Source organism: Sinohyriopsis cumingii, chromosome 10 (genome assembly GCF_028554795.1).
Source record: "Sinohyriopsis cumingii isolate HCF-2022 chromosome 10, ASM2855479v2, whole genome shotgun sequence".
NCBI lineage: Eukaryota > Metazoa > Mollusca > Bivalvia > Unionida > Unionidae > Sinohyriopsis > Sinohyriopsis cumingii.
Genome location: NC_142970.1, coordinates 95,568,788 through 95,587,601, shown reverse-complemented (window position 1 = coordinate 95,587,601; position 18,814 = coordinate 95,568,788). Strand labels below are relative to the sequence as shown.

General features: G+C 35.1%; 1 protein-coding gene across 5 annotated transcripts in view; it reads left to right on the top strand.

The window, feature by feature from the left end:
* LOC149790609 (microtubule-actin cross-linking factor 1, isoforms 6/7-like) overlaps positions 1–18,814 on the top strand; it is a 376,630-nt gene that overhangs the window by 318,323 nt on the left and 39,493 nt on the right. For all 5 annotated transcript variants that reach the window (XM_089972718.1, XM_089972715.1, XM_089972716.1 and 2 more), the window contains exon 38: positions 12,275–12,434. In XM_089972718.1, the coding sequence (XP_089828844.1) occupies positions 12,275–12,434 (160 nt within the window). The remainder of the gene's footprint in view (positions 1–12,274; positions 12,435–18,814) is intronic.

Here is an 18,814-nt window from a genome sequence, read left to right as displayed (position 1 = left end):
CAAATCTATTTCACAAATTTTCTAAATTTAATTTAACATGAAACAAAAATCATTTTGGTTCAGAGTTCTGACATGAGTCTGGGAGTATATTGCGCATTTAAACTGTGTCATTGTGGTCTACTTTTATTCAGCATTGCATTTATGGTTTTAATGCCATTATCTCTGCCTTTTGCCATAAACTTTGAGATATAGATGTACAGTTGTTTTTTAATTTTATTTATGAATGACTCTTGCACACAGAAGCATACAGGAAACTGCAATACACAGGTTCACATAAGTCCGATAGGGGCAAAGGAATCTTTACATCAGACAAGTGTTATTGTCAAGATAATGCAGGTAATTTTTTGACCTTTATATTTTTTCATACTGGATATTCCTACGACTTGCATATGTAAATAATTTTTAAATAATTTTTTAAAAAATTCTATATTATAAAGGCAGATGCTTTTAAGGAATTTTTAATAAATTCATCATATAGATGACAAGTCACTAATATTGTTAGTAAATAAAGTAGAACCTGTCTTGAAAGACCACCTCTTCTGCCAAAAAATTGTCTCTAGAGACAGGTGATCTCATAACAAGTCATGATACTATATAATCAATAAATATATGCATTGCGAATACGGTCTCTCAAGACAGGTGGTCTCACATAACAGTGGTCTTTCAAGACAGGTTTTACTGTATAGCAAAATAGCAAAAACTGTATGGACACATATTCACAGACATGTAGATCTCCTTTATTTAAGACTTTTTAATGAGTCTTCCCAACAGCTTGCTGAAGAAAAAAGTGAAACTTCATTTTTTTTTTTTTCTTCATGCTGCGTCAAAAATGGACAAGAATAATCAAGAATTCTGCATATCATCTTACCTAGCCTACAGAATTTCTTTATAATCCTACCCCCAAAAAAGCAGCCAGTAAGTATTGTCATGGATGGGCAGATGTAGAACTGATCAATGGATGCCAGGGCAATGACTGTATTCCCGCTGTTTGATGAATTGGAGCAGGAAGGGTGGGAATAATGAAGCACTATGGCCATAATAAATGTCTGATCCTACTCACATTATTTCCATAGTTCGAAAAAAGGGGTCTACCACATTCTGTAAAGGGATTTTTTTTCCCACATGATACAATGCACCGAATGAATAATGAAATTTGTTTAAGAAGCATGTTCATTTTACAGTTGATAGATCTCGTCAAACTTGATAAAGCATACTGTATATACTCATGTATAAATTGGGTCCAACTGTAAACAATATAATCCCTGATCTTCTGTCACATAATAATAAACATGCACTGGCAGATTAGGGTTTATGTTTGTTCCACTGATTAATCTTGACAAACTGCATAGACCCATATCTACTTTTACATGCTGCAGATTGCAGTCTATGCATTTTACAGTTGGATCCAACCTACAGGTGATTATATACGGTCAATGACCCATTTACCCTAAGCAGAAATAGAAGTCCTGACAGATCTAGTATGGCAGATTGGTCATGAACTAGTGTCCATAAATAATTAATAAATGAATGAATTAAAAGATGACATATAAAAATCTCGAAGTATTGTAAATATTGTAAATGTGGCTATGTATGTGCTGTATGACCACTTTTTTAATACTATACTATTCCAGAATGAATTTTAAAACTGAATACAGTTTTAGTATTACCATTTGCGCTTGCTTATAAGATGAGTATGTGCAGTTTGTTAAGAGTAATCAGTAGAACAAATACCTTAGACCCTGATCTGCAGATGCAATATGTAATTACAGATCAGGATCTTTGTTCTTTACAGTTTAACTTATATGCGAGGACAGATGGTGTATTGTCTTACTCAACATTTAATGGCAGAATCTGTGGTTTTTTCTACATTCATACATTTTTAATTATAGAAAAACAGCAAGGCAATTTTTTCTGATCAACTATCCATTCTCCCATACAATGAAAAATGTTTTACACCTTGGGTTTAATGAAAAGAATGTAATAGTAGGTGGAATGAGTGGGAGGCTGGGAGAGTTCTGTTATCTTTATTGCAGTTGAGATATGTACTGGTACCATTTAAATTTTATTTGTAAAAGTGGTTTTTCTGATTTTCCGGTTGTGTCTTACGTTTGTCACCTGTCAGAAAGGAAATAATTCATAACAGGTTTTTCGAGAATTGTGCTTCAGGGCTTGTATGTAATAAACATGGAAATTAGTTCCCTTTAATGATTACAGTTAGTTGCTTAGTTTTAGTGTATGCAGCATGTTCAGTACATCAAGGTTTTAAATGGAAGTACAAATGTTTCAAGATCTTTTGGGACAACAGATGCCATTATGACTAGATTATTAAAATTCAGGTTTAAAGTGATGACCTCATTATTGAGATAACCTGCCTTGAAGAGGTCTTTCAGAATTAGTTCTACTATAATATACTATATAGATATTTCTGAATTTTTAATTTTGCACACACATAGCCATGTACATGTAATATATCCATGAATAATGATTGAGTAACTCTATGGAACAGTTAGTTACATGTATGTACTGACAATGTATGTATAAAATAAGTACTGTACGTACTCGCTTAGAAGGTGAGTTCAGTTGCAAATGATATGGACCCTGATATGCCATTGCATATTCCACCAGCAGATCTGGGTCTGTGTCCTAATGGTTACTCCTAACAAACTGCATAGACCCAGATTTGCTTGTGCATTATGGGTTGCCAGATCCAGGTCTTATTATAATGCACTTTTTGCTTATGCTGAACTTGTAAGTGAATATGGTACAATGTAATATTTTTGTTGTCCAAATACAGCATTGACAGATACCCATATGCTACATGAAATTTAATAATACTACATTATGTTGGTAATCAATTTTTATTTTTAAGTCAATCCTCAGCCAATTAACTTTTCCACTGCCATAGGCCTAATTAGTGCTTGATGTCCATCCACATGGAACCAAATTTTAACTTCCATAAATATTGTTTGCTAATAGGTCACTTACTGTTTTCTACATTATTATACACCCACCCACCCCACGACGCTCATAGTACTGTGGGAGGGGTTGGGGTTGGTTATAGGTCTCCTTGTGCTTTTTACATGGTCTTATGAATGCAATCAGTCCCACAGTATTTAATGGTTTGCCATGACATTTTGTAAATGTTATGGTTATAACCAGATCGTGGGCATGTGGATAAACTATAGTTCTCACAAACTTTTTGTAAGAATTGTTGCCCTTTTTATTTTATTTTTTGGTCTTGTAGCTGAATGAATCTCTAACTACATTGTTGGAGTGAGAGCAGTATTTATGTGAACTAATTGATCACTGTTTATCTAGTTGACAAAAGCAACAGGTCTAATAGAGTTTTTAAAACGTGACAGAATATCATCATGACAGTATGGTGTCAAGATTTCATATTGGTTAGTGGATCTGGTGTCCGATAAATCAAGTGTAACTATTTATAAAGATTTAAAATCCAGCATGTGCTTGCAGAGTTCTCAATAGATTTCAGAACTGAAGAGTCATTTGGCCCGTAACCACATAGTCTTAATCAAAATGAAATTCTCAGAGTCTGAATGGAAATCATTCTTGACAGTCATGTGATCATGTGTATGGCTGGGACTGTCATAGAGCAAACTTAGGTTTGAAATATCTGGTCCAGGTTGAATTAATAGAAAGACTTGCACAGTATTTTGTAAGAAACAAGTTTTTCTCTTTCTAATTATGTACAACTCAATGTATATTTAGTATATTAAACAGGAAAAGGATTATTTTGTACTTTGTTATATTTGTAACTTCTCAACATATTTTTTTCTCAAGTTCTCAGATCATTTCAAATACCAACTTTGTAATGTACATATTAATCGAATATCTGCCATCTGTATCATAACCAATACAGTCTGGCCATAATGCCTCAAACTAATGCATGAAAAAGGCATACCCAGTTTTATCACCTATGAACATCACCATCTGTGACTTTGTACTGTGTATTCATCTGTCAACTCAACATATATGCTGTATTTACTTGCTTATCAAACTACAGACATCAATGATCCTGATCTGCTATATCATAACGCACCTGCAGATTATGGTCTATGATCTTTGTTCTACTAATTACTCCTTGCAAACATCACACACCCAGATCTTCAAGCGCATTATGCGTTGGCAGATCTGGGTCTGTGCAGTTTGCATTTGAACTCACCTTATGAAACAGTATATACAGTAACTATATTTGTAAACATGAACAGGGCAGATCCAGTTTCTTCAAGGATGAAGGTCATGATTGGTGAATTTGCATACTCTGAAGTCATCTGTCAACAGAATGTCTCCATTAATTATTTACTCTGATTTCTACTCTTTGCAAACTTGGCAACAACTGTCTCATCAACAAAATTGTTGACTTATTGACCTTGTGATTTAAAATTTCACAAATAGAATAGATACATGTATAACCAAATTGTTCCATTGCAGTATTCCGTCTCCATCAACTCCAAAGCATGAAATTAAATTACTGAGTGTTAATGTCCAGTAAATTCTTAAAGAATTATACATTCATTAAAATATACCCAAATTTTCAAACATTTTGTTTATTGAAGGTAATGAATCACCAATAAAACACAAATGACTTTTTGTCCACTTTGACAACTGGCTTCATATGCTGCCGTATTTTCCATAGATTTTTCCTAATTGAATAGAATTTGATGGGCAGTCAACAAAAAACCCAGTAAAACTTGAATAGAATTTGATGGGCAATCAACAAAAAATCCAGTCAAATAATTGATTTCCACTTTATCATAATTGTGAAAGATAATCTAAAAACAATCCGACCTTGCTTCAGTTATGTACACATACGCATAACATCACTGACCTGTTAGTTCTGCTCAGTTCATATTAATTTTACATGTCATCAGCAGATAAAGTATTGTCTAGCTGTGTATTGATTGCTGGTAAATACAGTCAATTTGTTATGGACAGTACACATTCAGTAGAAAATAATGCCACAGGTGAATCAAGGGTAATTTGACTGATACATCAGAAATAGGACACATTTAAAGTTCATGTGTCAAAAGTGATTAAAATATTATCCTAAACGTCACCTTTTGCAAGACAGGAAGTGATACCCACATCAACAAAAGAATTCAAAATGGTTTTAAAAATGCAGACAGCTTCACAATTGTCAAAGTATGTCAGAATGCCAGTATATTTGGCTTCAAGCTTCAATAAAAGCCTTTATATTGTATGGAATAATCAGGTGGTATGTGCGGTATTTCTATATTTGGTGTTGGAAATCTGTCCTGTTTAAAGCTATTCACCCATACAAGTATCTTTATTATTACAAGTATCTATGTTATTACAAGTATCTACTTTGTTATTTGCTTTGTAGAGGTTCATATTCATCAGTGGTCATGTTTCTAGAAATAGATGTGTATCAGTGACCTGTTAATACATGGACAGCTCAACAGCTTGCCTACACCTATTGAAATTGGAGCTTATTTGAAGTTTCGTGTATCATATAATTTAAACCCTTTATCTACCATGCATATTTGCATATAAACCTAGTCCACTGAAAACATCATTGACCCTGAGTTGCTTTTGCATAATGCACTGGCAGATCATGGTCAGTGTTATACGCATTAGACCTAACAAGCATCAGGCTCATATCTGCTGGTGCATTTTGTAATAGCACATCGTGGTCTATGTTGTTTGTTCCACTCATTAGGCCTAACAAGCTGCATTAATCCATATTTGCAGATGCATTTTGTAATGGTGCATCAGGGTCTGTGTTTTTTGTTCAACTAATGAGGCTTAACAAACTGTATAGAACCAGATCTAATGGCTTGTTATGCTTTGACATATGGGATTGGATCCAACACAATACGAGCATACATGTATATGTCACCTGATTTTTGAAATAATGTAGACTTTTTGGCTGGGCATTTGATAATGTATAACAGAAGTATAACACAGGCATGTAACTAAATTGGATTAATAAGCATATCTCTTTTACTGTACCAATTTATTTTGTGACAATTTTATGACAAGCTCAACAGGTGAAAAATAGGGTGGGCTTGTCATAGGATAGGTTTCTTTAGTCTCGAAAATGAAAATTGTTCAAACTTTTGTACAAGTGTAACATATATACATACTTGGTTGTAATTGAGCTCATCTCCAAACCTCATAGACCCATATATGTGTATATAAATGTATGTATGTGTGTGTATATATATATATATGTATATGTATGTATGTATGTATGTATGTATATATATATATATATATATATATATATAAAATGTAATGTACAAAATAATATACTATGAGATGTATAAATTGTTCATTACAAGGAAACGATGCTTGTCGAGTTCCCTTTTAATGGAAAATTTATATGCATGGTATACCATTGCTACAGCATACATACTATACATATATTTTACTTATATCACATACAAATACACATATTTACCCTTTGAACAGAGTTAGATATGCTCTGGGCAAACTGTGTAATGACCTAGTGGACGAATTCCTCACATCCCTGCGAGTGTGTCCTCTACAAAATATAGTTCTATGCCTTTTCTTGTTGTTCACAATCACATTTGCAAATTGATAAGTTGATTGTTTTCTTTTTAAGTTTATATTTTTATTGTAGGTTACTTATTTCTGCATGTGTTGCCCCTTATACATAATAGAGGAGAGGGGAACAGAAAAAAGAAAGGATTGTGATGAAATTGTGTACCATGATAAATTCATTTACAATGGGACTGTTTTTATCATTATTTTTATATGTCATTAATGATTAATGAGTGGAAATTCGTCAATGATCTATAGTTCTGCAGTTGAAAGAATGTTTACATATTCGTATTATTGAGCCATGGGTTGATCACAATTTGATATACCAGTATTGATATATCAATTTGCTTCATACCAACACGTTAAATGCCAGGTTATTTTTAATGTATGTGGGATATATATATATATATATATATATATATATATATATATATATATATATATATATATATATATATATATATATATATTTTTTAATTTGTACTCTACAAAGAATCGAACCCTGGTCTGTGGGGAAACGGCACCCATCACCTTGCCTGCATTCACCAGCCCATATTCCATCATGACTAAGCACACATCACAAAAATGATGCCTCTTAATCTGTGTTATATGTACTCGTGTGTAGCAGACACACTCGCATGACGACCTAGTCATTAATTCTCATCTATCTACACAGTCATTCTGGAGTCCTATGAAAGAAATTAATGTATATAGGATTAATTATTGAGAATTATAAATATACACCAGACAAATTCCTCAGAGTTTTCTTGGCAGTAAAACAAAATCCCAATAAGGTATAAGTTATTAGTGCGAATTTTAATCCTTTACACTTGCTGACTGCTTCATGAAAATTTAATTGTTGCCAGCAGAGAGATATTTAAAATCTAAATTTGTGGATTTTTTTTATAGATGTTTCCTGCCACAGGGACCCAGTCTAGGTTATGCTGTTGCATATTTTAAAAGGCAGACCTTAGTCAGTCTTGTTGTTTTGAGATAAATTTGAAAACACATTTTGTTATATATATTTTCTTTGAATTTGATTTAATTTTATCCCTGGATTTTGTGAATATCAATTTCTTGACAGTTTCACTTGTAATTGAAACATGCAACCTCAACTGTGGTATTTCAGCAATTCATTGTAAACAGTAACCTGTTCATTTACTTATTTAAAATAGGACATGTATCTTTAGAAGGTTACATTTGTATACCTTGTAATACATTTTGGCCATATCCTTTGGAATAAGGTTTGCAATAAATATTTGCCTAGGGTTGGGCTGTGATTAAATATCTCTGAAATTTAAAATGGAGCACAATTGTGGATCAAAAACATCAGTGTACTCTTCTCAAGGTGAGCTATTTCTCCTAACAGTCCCCTACAAAGTTTGCCCTGTGATTTTAACTTGAAATGTAAATGATTTAGGTCAAATGATAATTTACGTGTTATTTGACATAATTTGGTCCACTTTATTCTGCATTAATGAGGCAAGCATAACACCATAGCTTCATGAATTTATCTTGTAGGAATCTATCACTTAGATTCATTTAGAAAGTTAACACCTGTCAGTATCAAGGCTAAATATAAAAATCAGCACTGACATGTGTCTATTTATAAATACAGTACTCGTTATAATGCACCTCAGTAAAAGGTAGTCATGGTTTAACCTTTTAATTCCATTAGGTAATGGCAATATGTATTCCTTAGTATAAGGTGACCAATCCCTTTGATAAGATTGGCATATTGATAGTTTTATTTCACTATATATAATAGTAATAGAGTTACCTGTATACGCCAGTCCTTTTGATAAACTGGACATCTTATTTCATTATTTGTAATAGTAATAAAGTGACCAGAGCCAGTCCCTTTGATAAGATGGTTGGGGTAATGGATCCTATTTCAGTATTTAATAGTAAATTTTAATACTTATAATACGGTGTTGTGCAAAGGACACCAAAGAGAGGGACACTATTTAGGGATCACATTTTAGACAGATAAAGGAAAATAATTATACACAATGCACTAATAGTGCTATAAAAATGAGATAATCTTTTTTCCTTTGACAGTTTTGCAACTTAACTTTGTGCACTGTATTGGCATATTTACCTTGGATGCTAATTACACTGTTGCAATAAGTTTTATTATGTACTGAAATAACTTGTGAAAACTTTAACACATGTGAATATCTGACTAGTGTTACTGCCAACAGAGACATCCACTAATGAAAAGTTTTAGATGTATTATAAATTTGTTTCTGATGAGAACGTATGCTTAAGTGGGTGCACAGGGTGAAGACTTTGGAGATGATAGGACAAAAAATTGTGACAAACCATTTCTTCATTTTAGTACACAAAAGTTCCATGTGGTACATGAAAAAGACCCAAGAAAATAAAGATATCCAGTAGTGCAGTGTCTATGATACCGAGTAGTGCAGGGGTCTGTGATACCCAGTAGTGCAGTGGTCTGTGATACCCAGTATTGCAGGGTCTATGATACCCAGTAGTGCAGGGGTCTGTGATACCCAGTAGTGTAGGGGTCTTTGATACCCAGTAGTGTATGTGTCTGTGATACCGAGTAGTGCAGGGTCTATGATATCCAGTAGTGCAGGGTTTATGATATCCAGTAGTGCAGGGTCTATGATATCCATTATTGCAGGGTCTATGATATCCAGTAGTGCAGGGTCTATGATACCGAGTAGTGCAGGGGTCTGTGATACCCAGTAGTGCAGGGGTCTGTGATACCCAGTAGTGCAGGGGGTCTGTGATAACCAGTAGTGCAGGGTCTATGGTATCCAGTAGTGCAGGGTCTGTAACATTCATCAGTGCAGGTCTATAATACCCAGTAGTGCAGGGTCTGTAATATCCAGTAGTGCAGGGTCTGTAATATCTAGTAGTGCAGGAAAATAATATCCATTAGTGTAGGTCTATTATATCCAGTAGTGCAGGTCTATTATATCCAGTAGTGCAGGGTCTATAATATCCAGTAGTGCAGGGTCTATAATATCTAGTAGTGCAGGGTCTGTAATATCTAGTACTGCAGGAAAATAATATCCATTAGTGCAGGGTCTATAATATCCAGTAGTGCAGGGTCTATAATATCCAGTAGTGCAGGGTCTATAATATCCAGTAGTGCAGGGTCTATAATATCTAGTAGTGCAGGGTCTATAATATCTAGTACTGCAGGAAAATAATATCCATTAGTGTAGGTCTATTATATCCAGTAGTGCAGGTCTATTATATCCAGTAGTGCAGGGTCTATAATATCCAGTAGTGCAGGGTCTATAATATCTAGTAGTGCATGGTCTATAATATCTAGTAGTGCAGGGTCTATAATATCTAGTAGTGCAGGGTCTATAATATCTAGTAGTGCAGGGTCTATAATATCCAGTAGTGCAGGGTCTATAATATCTAGTAGTGCAGGGTCTATAATATCCAGTAGTGCAGGGTCTATAATATCTAGTAGTGCATGGTCTATCATATCTAGTAGTGCAGGGTCTATAATATCTAGTAGTGCAGGGTCTAGTAGTGCAGGGTCTATAATATCTAGTAGTGCAGGGTCTATAATATCCAGTACTGCAGGGTCTATAATATCTAGTAGTGCAGGGTCTGTAATATCTAGTAGTGCAGGGTCTATAATATCCAGTAGTGCAGGGTCTATAATATCCAGTAGTGCAGGAAAATAATATCCATTAGTGTAGGTCTGTAATATCCAGTAGTGCAGGGTCTATAATATCTAGTAGTGCAGGGTCTGTAATATCCAGTAGTGCAGGGTCTATAATATCCAGTAGTGCAGGAAAATAATATCCATTAGTGTAGGTCTATAATATCCAGTAGTGCAGGGTCTATAATATCTAGTAGTGCAGGGTCTGTAATATCCAGTAGTGCAGGGTCTATAATATCTAGTAGTACAGGGTCTATAATATCCAGTAGTGCAGGAAAATAATATCCATTAGTGTAGGTCTGTAATATCCAGTAGTGCAGGGTCTATAATATCTAGTAGTGCAGGGTCTGTAATATCCAGTAATGCAGGGTCTATAATATCTAGTAGTGCAGGGTCTGTAATATCTAGTACTGCAGGAAAATAATATCCATTAGTGTAGGTCTGTAATATCCAGTAGTGCAGGGTCTGTAATATCTAGTAGTGCAGGGTCTGTAATATCCAGTAGTGCAGGGTCTATAATATCTAGTAGTGCAGGGTCTATAATATCCAGTACTGCAGGGTCTATAATATCTAGTAGTGCATGGTCTATAATATCTAGTAGTGCAGGGTCTGTAATATCTAGTACTGCAGGAAAATAATATCCAGTAGTGCAGGGTCTATAATATCCAGTAGTGCAGGGTCTATAATATCCAGTAGTGCAGGGTCTATAATATCCAGTAGTGCAGGGTCTATAATATCTAGTAGTGCATGGTCTATAATATCTAGTACTGCAGGAAAATAATATCCATTAGTGCAGGTCTATTATATCCAGTAGTGCAGGGTCTATAATATCCAGTAGTGCAGGGTCTATAATATCCAGTAGTGCAGGGTCTATAATATCCAGTAGTGCAGGGTCTATAATATCCAGTAGTGCAGGTCTATAATATCTAGTAGTGCAGGGTCTATAATATCCAGCAGTGCAGGGTCTATAATATCTAATAGTGCAGGGTCTATAATATCCAGTAGTGCAGGGTCTGTAATATCCAGTAGTGCACGGTCTATAATATCTAGTAGTGCATGGTCTATAATATCTAGTACTGCAGGAAAATAATATCCATTAGTGTAGGTCTATAATATCCAGTAGTGCAGGTCTATTATATCCAGTAGTGCAGGGTCTGTAATATCCAGTAGTGCAGGAAAATAATATCCAGTAGTGCAGGTCTATATTATCCAGTAGTGCAGGGTCTGTAATATCCAGTAGTACATGGTCTGTAATCCAGCATATGGGTAGTAATTGTTTATTGAATTTTCTCATTTCAAAGATGCTCTTTACAAAACGGTAAGGATATTCAGTACGCATTTCTTTTGTCAGGCCATTCCCTTGTTGGCACAATTTTTTTTTTTTTTTTAAATTTCTCACTGTTGGGCCAGTTAGTTGAGGTGGACAGTAAACATAGGTTAGCATTTTAAGTTTTGATTGTGAATGGTGTTGGTTGACCTGAACCAAACGTATAAGACAACTTATGTTTAACTGAGGTTTAATTGTAGTCCTCTGTCACAAACAATACATTACACTGTATTATTGATATTGGTTTTCTTTGCAGTGCTATACTTTGTACAGTACTTGAAATACATGTATCTGTACTGACCATTTGTGTTGCTTTGATATCCACACAGATTATTTCCTTTAATAGCAATAAATACCAATAATTCTTCCTGTAGAACCTTTAATTTACCATGTAGTAAATCTATGCTAAATAGTAATTGGGACTGTGGCACATATCTTGTTATTTCAGTTTTTAAAAACCCAATGAAGCAAATACATGTAATTGGTACATGAATCAACCAGCAAATGTCATTCAGTCTTTACAGGAAGGGTTTGGTTACAGATTGTACCCTTTGATCTTTCAGGACTCTAATTACATATATCGTAGCCAGTAATTTTGTAATTATATTTACCTGTATTTGTGTATTTTCTTCAAGCAGTCTGTTGAATCAGGGCATGTAGCATTTTTCCAAAATTTTACATAATATCCATTCAAATATGTACCCTGCAATTTATAATAGCATGTATTTTCTTTTGTATTTCAGTCAGAACAAACTGGACGAGGCACTCTTGACCTCTGGCAGGGCTGCGGATGCCCTCAGCTCGCTACTGGAATGGCTTGCCAAGGTGGAAACCAGTCTGGCGCCAGACCAACCCATTCTCGGTGACCTTGACACCATACACATGCTTATTGAACAGCACAAGGTCAGTCAGCTGCCATGGCAATGTTTGTAGATATTTATCATAACATTAGTATTAACATTGATGCATTGTTTAGATCATATAAAAATGTTAGATTCAGAAAATGATTTCAGGTTTTGTTAAACGCATTATATTATGACTGAACAGAGTTCTCGCTGTGTTTTCAAAACTAGGAGTCCAGGACTTGTATCTTGGGGAAAAACAGGAGTCCCACCAGTAAAAGTTGGAGTCCCCTACCAGAAGCATGTATACCTTAAGTGGCTAAATTTCCAGATGATTAGAACCAGTGGTTGCCATTGAGTTTCATTTTCTAACTTTTTACATCACTGACGTACAGCTCTTGTTTGTCCATTAGAGTGAGACTGAATTATGTCAGACTAAGGAAAGGTCTTATTCCAAGCACTAAGCTAGGCATCACACACTTTCTTATATCTGAATATAGTGTTCCCTGTGAACTATCATCAATAGTAAATTTAGCACTCTGCTAAATCTCATTACAGTCTTCATCAGTTTGCCGTTTAAACCCTAAATACTAATCCAAATTTGCAAACAGCATTTTGTCTAACTTTCAACATGTCTTGATATCGAGGTCACATGCACTACTTATTTGGTTGCACTTGGAAACGAACACAATGATGAAAGCTAAAGCTGTTTATTTGATGTACTTTTATACACATGTACATCACTGGGTCTTTCTGCCTCTGAATTCAGTCATTGTAAATATCAGCACATTTTCCCACCACTCAGCAGCTAGTCAGAGTCTTTGAACATGCTGCCAATCTGTTGGATCATGTTCTTCAGGTGTACCCTTACAGTGATAACATGTACATATGGGGGTCTTTTAGCCACTTAATTTTCTCATTGTAAATATCAGCACAACTAAAATGATCAACATATCCCCACTCAGCAGGTGGTTGAAACAGGACTTGCAGGTCCTTGAATTAATCCAGCAATTGCGTGTGTACAGAGGACTCCTGCTTAAGTGATTTTCTGCATCTCAGATATATAAAAAATTGCATCCAAATACGTGTGATTAAGCATTTCCAAGACTCTGACTGAAATGAAATGCACTATCAGGAGATGCAGAATATTCAGGTTTTGGTGGATCCTGTTTTTAACCTCACATTATGATTATTTCTGTCAAATTTTGGTGGAATCATTCCTGTTTTTAACCTTAGATCATGTCATTATGATAACTTCTGTCATATTTTGGTGGAATCATTCCTGTCTTCAACCTTAGATTATGTCATTATGATAACTTCTGTCAAATTTTGGTGGAATCATTCCTGTTTTTAACCTCAGATCATAGCATGACTAGTTCTTTAATATTTTAATGGAATTGTTTGTGTTTTTAACTTGTGATCATGTCTTTGTGATCACTTTCAGATTTTGGTGGAATTTTTCCTAACCTCTGATTATGCCATTATGATCTTATATCCAATTTTTAGATGAAATACCATTTTATGTAGACAGACTTGATCACTGGTACATATAAATGGTACATATCAATCACATGATTGCTTGTAATATCCGATTATAATTTTGTGAAGAATTCACAAGCACATGTTGAATAATGTAACATCGTTATCACAACCTGATTTGTATGAGATAGATCAAGTAAGACATTAAACTATAAATGTCTGATCAGGATTATGCATTGAAAAATGTGTTACTGACATTATAAATGGAATATGAAAGTATCAATATTGGATGAGTGCCATGTCTGTAAAGTTTTTATGACAGGCTTCTATGCTGCGCATTGTGGGAAAGACGAATGTGGATAGCTCATTCAGCCAAACACTACTTTATTCTTATTGCTCAAATAAATTTTTAGATCCAAATTTGAATTATTTCTATTAAGTACAAATCCAGAATTTTGAAAGCGGGCCCTTCCATTTCTCTTTTTAGTAGGGGTTGGTGTCTCATCTTTAGTCTGTACCAGCATGAGCTTATTAAGCAGACCTTTCTATTTTCATGTTATTAAGGATTAATATCTCTTTATTTAAACTACCAGCATTAGTTTATTTCATGTAACTTGGAATTTGTCCCTCGTTATCTTGACTGTATCAGCACGAGTTTATTAAGAAGCTTTCTATTTCATGTTTGTCAGGGTTGTTATTTCTTCTTTATCTTGAGACCGCTCCAGTGTCCTAGTGGTTAGAGCGACTGCCCCAGATGTGGGAGGTTGTTGGTTCAAGTCATACCAAAGACTTCTAAAAATGGTACTAACAGCTGCCTCAGTAAGCACTCAGCATTAAGAGGTTGGTGTTAGGACTGGTCGGCCTGGTGTGAGAATAATGTGACTGGGTGAGACATCATGCTACATGTCTGCGGCATGATGCCCCAGTGCTCGACATCACTTGAAACTGCCACACTGCAGACATCGTAGCGATATGACTGGAAAATTGTTAAAGCTACATTAAAAATCTAAATCACACTTTATCTTGACTGTACCATCATTAGCTTATTGTAATACTTTATGTCCATAAGTGTTACACTTCAGATTACATTAAAACCCAACATTTAGTAACTAATTCCAGAGAATGTTGAAATAAAGCAGAAAAAATACATGGAGACCTGGTCGTTTGCTAACCTCAGCAAAGCAGTTAATTGTTGTTGTTGTTGTTGTAGGGTTTAACGCCATTTTTTAGCACACGATAGGCTATACATGGCGGCCAGTATTAATGGTGGAGGAAGAACCCAGGAAATCCCTGGAAAGAACCACTGACCCACGAGAAGCTACTGGCAAGCTTTCTCACATACCCACATTGGCCGAATCCAAGACTCAAACCTACGCAGACAGGTGAGATGGCAGTGATCCTTAACGGAGAGCACTTTAGACCACTCGGCCACTTGGGGCCCCCAGTTAATTGTAAAAGTGCATGCAGGGATCTCATGAGTGTTGTTACATGCTCACATGGCACCTGATTTGATCTTGAGTTTGGCATGTATTATGATAGGACAGTGTTCGTATATTATTACACTTTAATAAAAGCTACAAAAGTAACATTAAAATGAGGAAGCCTTACAGTGAGGTATGTTGCAATAAGGGCATGCCTTGCAATGAGGTATGTTGCAAAAAGGGTTTGCCTTGTAATGAGGTGTGTAGCAATGAAGATATGTTGCATTATTGGTATGCCTTTCACTGAGGTATGTGAAAGGCAGAGTCACTGATGTATCTTGCAATAATGGTATGCCTTGCAAAGAGGTACATGTATATTGCAATAAGAGTATTTCTTATAATGAAGTGTGTTGCAATAATGATATACCTTACAATGAGGTGTGTTGCAGTAATGATATGCCTTACACTGAGGTATGTTTAGCAATATTATGCCTTATAATGAAGTGTGTTGTGATAATGGTATGCAGTTTTCTGAATCTGTATATTAAGTTTCATAATATTTTCTATGAAATATTTCTAAAACTATAGGCAGTGGTTTAAGGTATTGCTTTTATGAGCAGTTCTCTGTTGGTATGGAAAACTATAGATAGAATTACAGATGGAGTTGGGGGGAGCTACTGGTAGACATCTGTTAGAGTAAATAGGATTGAATGTTGGTGCAGAATTAAGTAACATTGATAATAAAAATTATAAGAAGATCAGCAGTATACTGAGTGGTTTTAAAATGAGGGATTTTGAAAGCCTGGAACTTCGGGTATTTCATGCTCAGAATGTCAGATTTCATGAATGAACTGCACTTTGCATTCAGGTCTTACTTTGTTAGATTGGCATCACACATAACATTGTTTACAATTGATTGGAACAGGGTAAAATAGACAGGTATAATATCTTGTACTTCTGTAGTAATAAAAACATTTGTAAGATATTTAAATATATCCCATAACTGTGGAAAGTTTTCAGTTGATTATGGTGACTTTTTCCCCACTCACATGATCTGAAGGTTCACCCATCTTGTGACAGTCAGTGGAGCTGGCCCAGTTACCAATTTCCCATTAGAAGATTCCTTATACCAACTTCACACATTGTATCTATCAGCATGTTTGTCATGTATGCACAGACCTGCCTACTTCATTTGGGATAGAGTTTTGCCACTTGTCAAGCAAACTTTTTATTTGGTTAGGACTGCAACTTGCAGCCAACATTGCAAAAGAACCATTCAGCATATTCTGTTGGAAGTTTTAAGATTGTTTTCTGTTTCCAGTTTGATCTACAAGCATCTTTTAAGGGTTTTTATTTATCACCCCAACCCAGTTGTTGTAGGTTTAATACCATTTTCCAGCACAATATAGGCTATCCATGACAGCTAGTAAATCTGGAGGTGGAATAACCTGGAAAAATCTTGGGAAGAACCACTGACCCACAGAAAGCTATTGGCAAGCTTTTTCACATCGATGAAGGCAAGCGCTTCTGTCAGAGTTACATCCCTTGTCAGTCCACTTGGGATCATTCTGTTCACATTATTAAAAGTATTGTCACTTTCTTCTCCTTTACTTTGTTTTTGTGGATAGAGTTATGGCCCTTGGCAATCACCTTAAGATCCTTAAATGTAGATAATATCTTGAGTATAGAACACCTCAAGGGAATGTCATCATGCCATACAAATTGTTTGAATTAGATAATTTTGCATCTTGGAATTATTGTCTTTGTATAATTTTGTACATTGTACATGGATCGGTCTATGCTGGATATTTGCACCATATTTTAATTGCACATTCAATTATGAAAGAGAAGTCCACATAGTGCAGCATCAAAAAAATATACTCAGAAATCTGTGTCCATGTCATATTCCAGGTTGTTAGTTCTGCTGTTTACCTGTGATGCACATTTTGGAGATGAGTGTTTCAGTTAGACTTTGTTACAATGCCTTATGCCACAGAATGTGTATTTTATATAATGATAAATGATGACTATGTGCAAACAGACATCTTTACAAGAACTGATTCATGAGCATGATGATGGCATGCCCAGACTAATAAATTAAAGTGACACCATCTAACTGAAGTTGTCTTTTCCTGCAGTCACCCATCTAAATCAAAATGTTAAAAAAAATGTGAGTGGTAATAAGGAGTCAGAACATGGCATGCTGTAGTCATTTCAAAAAATTTGTCAAAGTCAAAACTCATATTTCCTACAGTTCAGAATAGAGACATTGCATTGTGGTGATAATTTAAAAATAATAATACTCTTGAGAGACAAACATGTTGTGAATCTCATTTACACATTACATGTTTGCTTTGGGAAACAGATGGAGTCTGCTGTTTAAACCCGTTTTATGCCTGCAAGTACAAGAACACATAACTGGTAAGCCGAGTTATGATGACAGTATACAGGCTGACATAAGAATAGAGCATCATTTGTAAATTTACAGGGTAATTCAGTTAAACGTTGTCGGAAAAACCTTTTGACTTATCTGGCAAACTTCCACAGATGATACATCATAAAAATCTATTTTATCTAAACATCTAATGACTCATAAATGTTGTATAGTTCCTTTTATTGATTTTAGTTATTTAAATAAACAACACTGACAGATGCCATAATGACTAGTCTAGTCCAATGTCAAACTGCACAGACTCAGATCTGCTGTCGCATAATGCACAGGCAGATTTGGGTATGTGTAGTTAAATATGAGTAATCAGAAGAACTAACAACATAGACCCTAATCTGCAGGTGCATTATGCTACGGCAGATTAGTATCTTTGTTGTTTGCAGTTTTAGTCCACTTATATAAGCGAGTATAGATGGTAATGACACATGACTAATTTGGATTCAGCTAATTTGAATGTTTATGAATCAATAGGAGTATTAGGGCATGTGCATGTACTATATATGGTTATAAGTTGGATACAACTGCAGACAACATAGACCCTGATAACCTGCTGCATAATGGGCCAGCAGATCAGGGACAAGCTTGTTCTGCTGATTATTATTTGATAACAGATCTGGGTCTGTGTTGTATGCAGTTGAATCAGACATTTAGTTGAGGATATATGGTAAATAATTGATTGGTACAAGATGTTGCATTGATTGTGAGAACAGTGCAAATAATATCACACAAGGAAATATATGAAGAATTGTTGTATAATTTAGTTATATTCAGAATTATGAATTGAAATTTAAAACAATATGCATATTTTTTCCTATTTAAAAAAATAGAAATCATGTAAAATATTGGTACATAACATCATACCTTTGTCCCCATTATAACCCCATATCACAGAATCTGACATGGAACCATGATGGTGATGTTATGCTGCTGGTATGTGTCCTTTTTTGTTATATTACAGCAGCAATATAAAATAACTGTCCTCCAAAGTTGGTTTTCTCCCCCACATGGTTTTGTTTCCTCCATTTCATGGAGAATCACTATCCAGCAACTGAGTTGTAAGAGAAGCTTAATATAGTCTGTCAACAGATCTTG